Here is a 12079-nt window from a genome sequence, read left to right as displayed (position 1 = left end):
TCAAATTTTGACATGTGAAGCCAGTGTTGAAAAGTCTTCATTGGTTGCCAGTGCAGTATCATGTTCAATATAAACTGTTAATCTTGATTTATCAAGCACTACATATGGTAGCTCCTCAATATTTGAGTAAGACATTACAGTGATATGTTCTTGTACCTAACTTACGATCTGAAAGTGAAAGATGCCTGGTGGTGCTAGCACCTAATAATATTCATTATATAGAAGCATCAACCTATGCATTTTCTGTAGCAGGACCATTGCACTGGAATAACTTTCTGGGGCACGCTATATGTAGTTCAACTTTGCAGCAGTTAAAAGATGCTAAAGACATATTTATTTTTGCAGGCCTTCTGTACAAAGGGAATGTTTTTGTGGAGAGGTAGCAGATGGGACAAGATATTTGTTGTGGTGGTGTAGTAGGATTATTAGTTTTTGTATTTTTGATATGTAATGTGTTATTTTTGGGTGTGTTGTGTGTTTGTATATGATATTAAATTATGTTTGTTGTAATTTTATTGTAAGCCACTTATTAAGTATAAGTTGTTTTAAATAAATAAGTATTTTCAAGTAACGGTCTAGATGGTTGGGTTTGTGGAGACTGAAAACTAAACTGTGATGTCATCACTTCAGAACCCTGTGCACATTCCTTGGCCAGTCAGTATTTCTCTGTCTCCAGCAGGCAGTAGGCTTTCCATGCAAAGGGCTTTATTTCTATTTCCTTGGTTAGTCATAAAAAATCAGCCTGGGTGGTTTTCTGGTTAAAGTAGTAGTAGTAGTAGTAGTAATAATAATAATTTTAGGAGTGTAACACCTGAGGGTCCTAGGTCTCTTCTAGCAGGTGTTGCCTCTTCTTAGAATTTGGTTTGCAGATGCTACTTCTAAAACACATCTTGGTAAATTACCTTTTAAAGGAGGTTGGCTTTTTGGTGAGAATTTGTAAAGATTGATTGCATCTTTCTGTGTCCAAGGCTCCTAGGCTTCTGGAAGATAGTCACAAACCTTTTTTTTTTATTACTCTTTTTTGTCTAGAGCAGTGATGGCGAACCTTTCAGAGACCGAGTGCCCAAACAGCAACCCAAAATCTAATTACTCATCGCGAAGTGCCGGTACTCATTATGGGCCTGCTACCCACCCAGCACCAGGCCTCCCTCCCTCCCACCCAAGCACCAGGCCATGCACCCACCCAGCACTCCCACTCAAGCACCAGGCCTCGCACCCAAGCACCAGGCCACCCAAGCCTCCCTCCCTCCCACCCAGCACCAGGCCATCCACCCACCCAGCACTCCCACCCAAGCACCAGGACACCCACCCAAGCACCAGGCAACCCTCCCTCCCACCCACCCAGCACTCCCACCCAAACACCAGGCCTCGCTCCCTCCCACCCGGCGTCAAGCATTCCTCCCCCCCTCCCATCCGGCACCAGCCTGCCATCCCTCCCTCCCTCCGAACCCGAAGAAATTTAAAAGTCTTCCCTTGTCCTAATAGGCGGCGTCAGCATCAGCAGTAGCAGCGAAAAGCATGTTGCTGGTTCGGCGCGTTTTCAGCCTTCCGTCTCTCAAGCTCTCTGGTCCCGCCCTAACAGGACATGAGGGCGGGACCAGAGAGCTTGAGAGACGGAAGGCTGAAGACACGCCGAACCAGCAGCACGCTTTTCGCTGCTACTGCTGATGCTGACGCCGCCTACTTGGACAAGGGAAGACTTTTAAATTTCTTCGGGTTCGGAGGGAGGGATGGAGGCCGGGAGGGCTGGTGCCGGGTGGGAGGGAGAGAGGAATGCTTGACGCCGGGTGGGTGGAAGGGCTGAAAGTCTCGGGTGAGGCGACTGGCGGCGCGCGTGCCAACAGAGAGGGCTCCGCGTGCCCTCTCTGGCACGCGTGCCATAGGTTCGCCATCACCGGTCTAGAGGATACTTTAGAGAGCCCAGGAGATAAAGACCGGGAACAGTGAGTGTTACTCAGCACAGTAGATTTCCTTTCTGGGGCCAAGCCTTTTGAGGTAGCCATAAAGTAGGTTGAGATTTCTCAGCAGGAATGTCAACTACATCCAAGAATCCACACTGAGGTTTTGAAGGCCCTTCTCCCTGGTGCCTTTTACCAGAAGTGGGCCCGGATTATTCAGGATAGTTGTGCTCTGGAGTTTGCTCAGCCTCTTCCTGAGGTGTTTCTGGAATTGCCCTGTTGCTCTCACCTAAAAGTGGCAACAGTCTAACAAACCTTATTCAGGTTACTTTAGTTAGAAGCGGTGATTCCATTTCTGCCTCAAGAAGAGAACAAGATGTTGTTATTCACTGTATTTTGTAGCTCCAAAGAAAGAGAGTACCTTCCATCTGGATTCTCAATCTCAGTGTGATCTTCATCAGATTTTCTTAAGGTTCCAAGTGTTCGAATGGAAATTAAAAAAAAAAAATCTGAATTTTTTTTTATTGTGATGGTGCAGCAATGAGAGTTTCTTATTACTCTAGATTTTTAATGGAAGCTTTTCAGCACATAGAAAGTCTCATCATATTTGCAATTTTGGGACAGCATTTCCAGTATTGCACTCTGCCTTTTATATTGTCCACTGCACCGTGTACGTTTACAAAGGTGATGGTGATGATTGCAGCCACTTATGCAGAGAGGGAATTTTGGTCCACCCTTATTTGAATGGCTGGTTAATTAGAGCAAAGTCATTCCAAGAAAGCAAAATAGTCATAGTGGGATGGGTTGTCAGTTTCTCCAAGAGCAACCTTACCCCATTCCAAATGCTGGAATATTTGGGGGCAAAGTTGGACGCTCTCCAAGGGAAAGTTTCTTCCCGCAGTGTGACTAGAAAAGCTACAACATAGGGAACAGTTAATAATGTTATTCCAGCTGAGGTGGATTGCTGGACATTAGCCACGCAGGATAAGTCTACTCTATGGTTATTTTGGCGCTTTACTTCTGCAGGTCATGATAATCAATAGATGTTGTTTCATTTCAAAATGTAGCACCATATTTCTGTTTACGAAATTTAAGATTGAAGAAAAATGGTCTTCAACTGACGTTTCGTACATGGTAGACTTTAAAGAAAATAGAGAACCATGCAAGTTTACTTATTTGTTTCATAAATATTAAAAGCCATGTAACTCATTGTATTTACAATGTTGTTCAGTAGATAAACAGCAAGGTTAGCAGTTTTGAATTACGCAGATATGTTTAGTGCCATTCTCCAGATCATGGGTGGCTCTGAATGTCTGTGAATAGGTAGCAGGCAGTGCCAGAGCTATCCAAATAACGACAATATTTTTTGGCTGTCCCCAAATTTATCCAAGTAGTGGACTGAATAAAGCCAGTCCCCAAATTGGAACTTTGCCCCTGCATGATCCAGAAAGGTGGTTTAAGGATTTTAGGTGAGGCTGTCTGTATAGTACCATTGAAAATCCACAGTTACTACCAGCTAGAGGCATTATCTGTATAGTTCCCTTTGATTATTGATCCATGTGTTAATATCTGAAAAGTCATTTGGCGCATCTAAGTTCATTTAACAGCCATCATTTGACTCTCACTCTGAATGTATTCTTTTGTCAAGTTTATACTGTGATAAAATATTTGCCTTTTGATATTGCTTTACAAATTCCATATTAGGAAAATTATTTTTTTTATGTGTGCATAAAGGGCACCATAACGATGAAGAATCTTGTGAAGGAACAGCAGAAATGGAATTTCAGATGGGAGGTTAGTGTTTTAACATTTTATAAAAAGTCATCGTTAATATAGAAATATTTGACTTGATTACAATGTGTTAAAGTTTTGCTGAATGTTTCTCTCATTTTGATATATAGACATCCCAGAAATGTAGTAGTATGCTATAAATGTAGTTAGCCCAGGTCAAATGGATTTCATTGTGTCTCCATATATGTGGTCATTCATCAGAAAAAAAGATAGTACTTCATAGGCAGGTGCCTGTCTGCCCCAATATGAACAGTTTTCTGTTCCTTCATCTCCTAAATGCTGTACAGATGTAGGACTCGGCACAGTCTTTTCCATTGTGTTTCCAGAAATGGGTTTTGTGATGTCTGATAGTACACAAACCACTAACATTTTAACTCCAGGCATAGAGGTTGAGAATGGTAGAGCCAGTAAGAGTTTGTTTCCAAAAGATTTATCATAGCAATACGATTATACAGATGTTAGCGGACAGTCACTTTTGCATCAATCAGTTGTGAAATTTTGTTTTCAAAGATCAGGAAAACTTGGAAAGCAAACGCTGTAAGACTAGTATAATCCTCATCTCTCCAAAAGAAATTGTCTTCTCCTTTTCCTATGTAGTGTGTGACATCTGGCTCTGGCATCTCTCTGTCCTTGGATATTATTCCCCTCTTCCTCCCTGTTTGAAAAAAAAAAAAAGCCCACAAACCGTATACATGAAAGCATACTCTAGTTTTGGTAGTATGTGTGACATGATGTAAAAGCCAGGCAACTCTCTTCCTGCCCACGTGCATGTACCTGGCACCGTAAAAGATAATTTTAATTAATTGAATTGGTTTTGCCTCAGTGCTTACTAGGGCCGCCGAGAGACTGAGCCGGGGCAAGGCTGCCCCTGGGCCCCGCTGCCACAGCCCCCCTCATCGCTACTCAGGCCGCCGGCGCCAAGTCCCCGATCTCCACCCGCCCACCCCCAGCCCTGTCGACAGCCCCCCTCCGTCCGCCACCGGACCCCCTGCATTCAAATCGGCAGCACTCACCTCCATGTGAAAGCACAGCGGCAGATCGCCTCCCTTAGGTCCTTCCCTCCCTGTGTGCCGCCCTCGTGGAATCAGGAAGTTACATCAGACGAGGGTGGGACATAGGGAGGGAAGGCCCGAAGAGAGGCGATCTGCCACTGCGCTTTCATTCCGAGGTGAGGTGCTGCCGATTTGAATGCAGGGGCCCGGTGGGACGGAGAGGGGCTGTCGACAGAGCCGAGGGCTGGCGGGTGAGACCAGGGACTGCGGTGCCAGGCCCCTTTTGGAGGCCCGGGGAATTTTGCTTCCCCTGCCCCCTCCTCTCGGCGGCCCTGGTGCTTACTGCATAAGTTTAAGTTTTTGAACACTGAAAGTTTGAATGATTTGCTTAAAGTCACAGAGCAAGTGTAGGATAAGGGAACCAAACTGAGAACCATTTGTGTACAGGATTGTGCTTTAATCTTTCTGGTATCTGCATTCTGACCTCATATTCTTCATTATGTAATGATGTATGAAAAAAAATCTTGTTCTTGTAAATGATATTTTAGTAATTTTTGTTTGTTTTCAAGATTCTAAGCATTATGCCCGCTCTGAAACAAGTGAAGACCCTGAAGTTGAGGTGACAATTGAAGGTTAGTTTGCCCAATGCCAAATTGAAAACTTTGATTATGTGTACCAGAGCAGCTGCAGCTGAATCCAGCCCATACAGGAAGTATTTCTTTTAGCATGGCAACAGCAAAGGCAGCACAATTTGCAGGTTTCTTATGCTTTACCAGCTGAAGAAAACAATGGCAGTACAGCATGGTGACAAACTTTGCAGAGTCCCAGGAGGACTTTGACAAACTCCAAATGAATTACTAAATTGGCCGTTTTGGTGATTTGAAATGTCCTATGTACCCTTCCCCTCTTTTTTTTTTTTTTTTGTGAAATTTGGGGATCTCTGTAATAAGAGTATTTTGACTTCTTGGTATTTGTTCTCTGACTTTATGGATGAGGTGAGGACACTATTAAGCAGACATTTCCATTTCTTTCTTGATATAGTGTCTTCACTAAAGCATCAAAGCTGTTTATAATAAATATTCCAGTGATTAAACTCGGTTCATAGTTCAGTTTTATTTGATATACCACCTATAAAAGAGGATATTTAAGCAACATATAGTATAAAATAAAAAAATATTTATTTATGGGCTAACTGAGACGAGGGTAGTGAACTAGATTCTATATATTGCGCCTAAAAAATCGGCACCAAAATGAAATACGCCTAAATTTCCATGCTGTTTATAGAATACACCGAGCATATGACTAAATTTAGTTGTGGGAAGTTGCACCAAGTAAAACTTGGTGTAAATGCCTGTGCTTAAATTTAGGCGCAGACCGGGTTTATTCTATAATAACGTGCATAGATTTTAGAAATGCCCATGTTCCACCGATGACCGTACTCCCTTTTCAACTATGTGACTTAGAATTTATGCACATCACGTTATAGAATGCGCTTAGACAGTTCTGCGCATAAATTCTAATTAATGTCAATGTCTTGTTAAGTGGCAATTATCAGCACTGTTTGGCTTGTTAACTAATTAAGTTGCATGCGCAAATCCAGAAAATGACTGGATTTCCATGCACAACTTAGGTTGCACTATATAGAATCCAGTGGAATATGCAGATGAGGCCTATGTCACAAAAACATAGCCAATAAGACACATTTTGAGGATAGGAAGGTGCAGAGACATGACAGATGCAATGGATAAAAAAGGCATTAGATGCTGCTGCCAGACTGCCAGCGAATGTGGTGAGAGAGCAGGAGGAGCAAGGATGACTTAGCATTTAAAACTCACTGGTAAAATAGGTGAAGATTTATTTTTTTCTTAGGTGAAAAATCATTTATTTAATATTGTCAAATGTGTTGATGTGATTCTGGAGTAGAACATTTCAGTGCTGAACTTTTCTGGTATTTTGATTCAAGAGGACGACTACTCTCCACCCAACAAGAAACCAAAAAGTACAGAACCAGCAAACGATTCTGCGGCCTCTTTCTCAAAAAGAAAACTGAGAGAATTTAATTTTGGTGAGTATAAAATACAGGCCTCCCTTTTCAAGTTCACATTTGGCCATAAGTACATATACAGATCAGGGGTGTAGCTAGGTGGGGGCATGGGCCCCCAGAGATTTTTGTCCTGGCCCCCTCCACTTTTGACCCTTCCCCTGCCACTTTTGACTGCCCCCCCCCACTGCTGCAAAGTATCTTTGCTGAAGAGGGTCCCCAACCTCCACCAGTCTTAGTCTTCTTCAGCGCCGGTCTCTGGCACATTCGCTCACTTCGCTGATCTGTGCTGTGAGTCCTGACGTCCTTCACGTTCATATGCTGGACGTCAGAACTCACAGCACAGATCAGTGAAGTGAGTGAACACGCCAGAGACCGACACTGAAGAAGACTAAGGCTGGCGGGGGTTGGGGACCCCTGCCAGCAAAGGTACCTTGTGGCGGTGGGTCGAAAGTGGCGGGGGAGGATCGGCAGCTGAGGGAGGCAGGCTAAAATGTGCCCCCCCACCTTGGACTCTGGACCCCCCCTCCCACGGAGGTCTGGCTACACCCCTGATACAGATAGACTTGGTGAAACGTAGAAGCAGTTTTCTTTGAGCATGAAGTGATACATTGTGAATCTTAGATTAAATTCTTACCCATAGGAAGCAGCTTTCAATAATGGCGTGTTAAGATTGGATTGTCCTGTTGTTGGTGAGGAGGGGTTTAACATGTTTCAGAAAGTAATATGTATGTGTTCACACTTTGCATGGTAATCTGGCTTTATCTGGGGTTGTTTGTGTGTATGTGTTTCTATTTGGATAGATTATTGTTTGAGTTTGCTGTAGTTTCGTATTTGTTTAAGGCTGCTGTGGTCATTTTTCTATCCACTAAAATAGATATGTTTTTTTTTCATAAATAAAAGTTGGTTTTATGCAATGGTATGCTTTGAGTGAAGGGAGGCTGGCCAGTGGGTACTGTGAACCTGTGTTGTTAGCTGAGGTTCCAGCTTGGTTTTTCTTTTTCAGAGAAGTGGAACGCCCGAATTACTGAACTAAGAAAACAGGTGGAAGAGTTGTTTGAAAGAAAATATGGTATGTTTTCACAAATAATCAGCTCTGAATATAGATGCCTTTTAAAGAGAAAGTATATTGTAAGATAAGAATACAAGATTTACTAATTCTGAGTCAGACCATCAAGCCCAGTATCCTACTACTATTAATGGCCAATCCAGGTCACAATTACCTAGTAGGATCTTAAAAGGTAGATAGAAACATAAAAAATGAACGCATATAGGACTTGATTCGATAATATCACGCCTAAAAATTTGACGCCAAAATGAAATTCGCTTAGGCGTATTCTCTAAAGTACGCTTTAATTTAGGCGTATTTAATAGAGCAAGCCTAAACTTCTGCACGGTTTATAGAATACGCTGAGTGCCGGTCCATGCGACTAAATTTATTCATGGTCAATTATGCCAAGTAAATCCTGGTGTAAATCCCAATGCCTAAATTAGGCGCAGAGCGGGTGTATTCTATAACAATGCACATAGATTTTAGAAACACCCACGACCTGCCCATTCCACACCCATAACCATGCCCACTTTTCAACTATGCGACGTATATTTACGCACACCATGCTACAGAATATACTTAGCAAGTAGTGCGCATAAATTCTAATTAATGCCAGTTAGTGCTCATAATTGGTTGTTGACATCCAATTATCAGTGCTGATTAGCTTGTTAACTAATTAAGTCATGCTCATTGTTGGAATACGCTTTGATGTCCATGCGGCTATCTCATTGCGGTATATAGAATCCTGGGGATAAAGACCATATGGCCTATCCTGTCTTCTCTTTCCATACCATCTACTATCCCTTCCTCTCCATTACAATCCTATATAATTGTGCCATGCTTTCTTCAGTCAGATACAGTCTTCGTTTCTACCTTCATCAGGAGGCCATTTGATGAATTCACCACCATGTCCATCACCTTCATTCTATGCCTCCTCGTTCCAAAGCAGAGAAAATGATGGATGGATTTCATGCTGCTTACCTGTGGGATAAGCAGTGGATTTCCCAAATCCACCTTAATGTTTATGGACATTTCCTGCAGGAACCTGTCCAACCCTTTCCTAATCCCAGCTGTAAAGACAGCTTTTACCACAGCTTCGGGCAATGAATTTCAGAACTTAATTATGTGGAAAATATTTCCTCCTCTGTGTTTTAAATGTGCTATTTATTAACTTCATTGTATGTCTTTTCCATTTTGGGTTCCAAACAAATTAATCTAATCTGTGTCCATTGCTTTTTTTATGCCCAGAACTTTAAGGGATTGTTTTCGCTGTAATTACAGGGATTTGTTTTTCCTTATGGCAAGTCAGTCATGAAGTAAAAAAATGCATTGGTCGGTGTGTGAGAGGACATAACCCAGTTATAGGTTTGCGCTTGATACACTGAGTAGAGAATACATTTCAAATTCAGGTTTCAGATCCTGCTAAATGTTTTGTTTTGTTAGAGTCAATTATTAGTATTGCTTCTAAGAAACAGGTTGCCATTATTTTGTTCAAAGATGATTACTATCAAGAATAAATTTCTTGTAAAAGCAAAAAACTTAAATGGGGCAGTAAGATCCACATACTTCTTAAAATAATATGGTGTGATGTGGTTGATGTTCTATTTTTCTTTCTCCTTTTTACTTTAAAGCTGAAGCCATAAGTGCAACTGGTCCTGTTACCATCCCATATCCACTTTTCCAGTCTAATTCAGATGATCTATATGTGGAAGGGTTGCCTGAAGGAATTCCCTTCCGAAGACCTTCCACCTATGGGATCCCTCGCCTTGAGCGCATTCTGCTGGCAAAAGACAGGATACGGTTTGTGATCAAAAAGTAAGAAATAGTGAGAATTTATTTATTTTTCACATTTATATCCCTCTTTCGACCAAAGCTTTGTAATTGAATAACTGACTTATTGTCCTTTATGATTACTTTTCAGTGGTTTATTCATAGTGGTACTTTTGGTTTCATATTTACATCAGTGTTACTGAGCTTCAGGTTTTACCATTGTGTCTAGAGTCACGTAATTTTGATGCTTTCAAGCAATCATTTTCATTTGTCATCTTTGTTCTTCTGTCTTTACCTTTCCTTTTTTGTATGAATGTATTTTCTTATTGACTTTATGTACATCTAAGCACTGTGTGGGTATGTTGTGTTAGATTTAGATAGTAATAGTAAATTGTTTATTATAGAAAGCAACCACCTTGAGGTTCAATGAAAGATGTTACATTAAGTAAATCATAACATTTAAAAACTAAAAATCTGTATTTTGGGCTGGACAGTTATATATTGCAGCTTGTATAAAAGCTATTTTATTTATCAATGTTTTTCTTCTTTCTCTGAGTGACAGGCAAGATGATCAGCCACACAAGGGGATATCATCATGTAAAGGGGATGATTTAGAGTGTTTCCACAGCTGTCCTGTAAAGCCTAGGTTGCTTTTCTGGGCATACAGGGGAGATCCCACATAGTCAATGCATAGGCCTTCTTAGTGTTTTTCCATCTCTGTAGATGCTGGATGTGTTTCTCTGATAGATTTTGCATATTTTTTTTCTGGTCACGGAGGCCTTCTTTCCCTATTGTGAAGCAAGAGATATGCACACACACGTATGGGTGTTGTCTCCCTGTTCTCTCTTAGCTCAGGAAGGCTCCGTCCAACAGGAAAGTTTGGGAGTTCTGCTTAAGGAAGGCCCTTCCAGTTCAGATTAGCAGAAGATGTGTTTATGACAGTGTGAGTGTAGCCTCCTATATGTTTACCCCTTGATATCATTGACATAACAAATTCTCTGGCCAAGTGAAAGCAAGATCAGGCAGTGCTAATTGTAGTGTCATGACCTCACCTAGGCAAGAATGTTTGCCTGTGTATCTACAGTTCTTTAATGGATCAATTTGACATTAGATTGATGAAATGGGGAGCCTCATTGTATATAGTTCTCAGTGAAATACCAGACCTGGTGTAAGGGGTAACCGGGGATATGTCTACTTGGTTATAATGATCATAACACCTTCAAATTTAACTTAATTGCTTGAGGGTGGGCATTAAGGAAAAACTGGAGACTATGATAAAATTAGGAAATTAGAAAAGCACTAAGAATAGTTGCGGAGGTTGAAAATTTGCTTAAAGCATGAACACTTTAAGGCCAGAGTAAAGGTATTTCTACCCATGTGGTCGGAGGAATGCTGGGCTTAATTTTTTGAGTGCAGATGGACAATCTTTGGATTATGAATTTTAAAGATTCATGCAGTGCCCTGGTCAGACACTGTGTGGTTCTTTTTTTTCATTGGCAAGATGAAGTCCAAAAGTCTGTGCAGGTGAGAGGAAATTCTTGTTTCACTCTACCAATGATTTACTTTTAGGAAACCTGATGGCAGTATTGGCCTTTTCTGCTGCTAGTCATAACCCTGTAGAAGTGAGAAGTTTAGTAGATTCTATGAACAAGTATCTAAGATGAAGTTTAGACCAGACTGCATCTCTGAAAAGGATTAAAATTAGAAGGGGAAGAAATCAGCACCCTGGTATTCCCTTTTCTTCAGGACAATAAAACCCAAGAGCGACAAACTTAGAGAGATATATTGGCAAAAACATCATTCTTTAGAGTTCAAGGTAGCTTGGAAAGAACACAGAATTAGTATAGGATGCCTTTTTGTTCTACTAAGAGGACCTGTTTAGAAGAAAAGATTGAGGCTGTGGGCTAGTAATGGAAAAAATGACAACTATTTTAAAGGTGGGTCCAAAAGTTGATTATTCCACTAAACAATTTGATGTTTTTGTCATGTTATTAAAGAGAACATGTTTCAGATTTGATTGGAAGGGAGTTTTAAATCTGTGGGCCTTGAATAGGTGTCCTTAATGACGATGGGCCAGGACTCTATTTGGGACAGCCACAATAGCAGTAGTGATCTAGTGGAGTGGTGCTATTCTTACCCTTTTCGTACTGATGGCTTGGGTATGTACAGGGAAGCCCTCCTTAGTCCTAAGTGTGAACCTCATAGACCACCCTATTTACACCCTAAACGAATAGAGAATCTCTGCTGGAAAAATAAGTCATATTGAGACAATGAGGTGAGATTGAGATTCTGATCCTGTTTTCTTTGTTCAGTCTTGCTTTCCTGGATTTGAGTGCCACAAGCATGATTGTCTCGCTGTGTTGAGGAGTCACTCGATGTAAAGAGCTCCTAGCTCTCAGAAAACAAATTTGATCATTTCAAGCTAGAGTAGCTACCTTTGAAAAGATGAGGTATTCAGAGGAGACCTCCTTCAGGGACTTAGTACATAAGTAATGCCACACTGGGAAAAGACCAAAAGTCCATCGAGCCCAGCATC

General features: G+C 41.4%; 1 protein-coding gene across 5 annotated transcripts in view; it reads left to right on the top strand.

The window, feature by feature from the left end:
• Window positions 1-12079, top strand: part of GTF2I (general transcription factor IIi) — a 263654-nt gene that overhangs the window by 90507 nt on the left and 161068 nt on the right. For all 5 annotated transcript variants that reach the window (XM_030186158.1, XM_030186159.1, XM_030186155.1 and 2 more), the window contains exons 11-15: window positions 3633-3692; window positions 5251-5313; window positions 6645-6746; window positions 7729-7794; window positions 9405-9588. In XM_030186158.1, the coding sequence (XP_030042018.1) occupies window positions 3633-3692; window positions 5251-5313; window positions 6645-6746; window positions 7729-7794; window positions 9405-9588 (475 nt within the window). The remainder of the gene's footprint in view (window positions 1-3632; window positions 3693-5250; window positions 5314-6644; window positions 6747-7728; window positions 7795-9404; window positions 9589-12079) is intronic.

The sequence above is a fragment of the Microcaecilia unicolor genome, chromosome 13 (genome assembly GCF_901765095.1).
Source record: "Microcaecilia unicolor chromosome 13, aMicUni1.1, whole genome shotgun sequence".
In the NCBI taxonomy this organism is placed as follows: Eukaryota; Metazoa; Chordata; class Amphibia; order Gymnophiona; family Siphonopidae; genus Microcaecilia; species Microcaecilia unicolor.
This window is presented reverse-complemented; position numbering and strand designations above follow the sequence as displayed.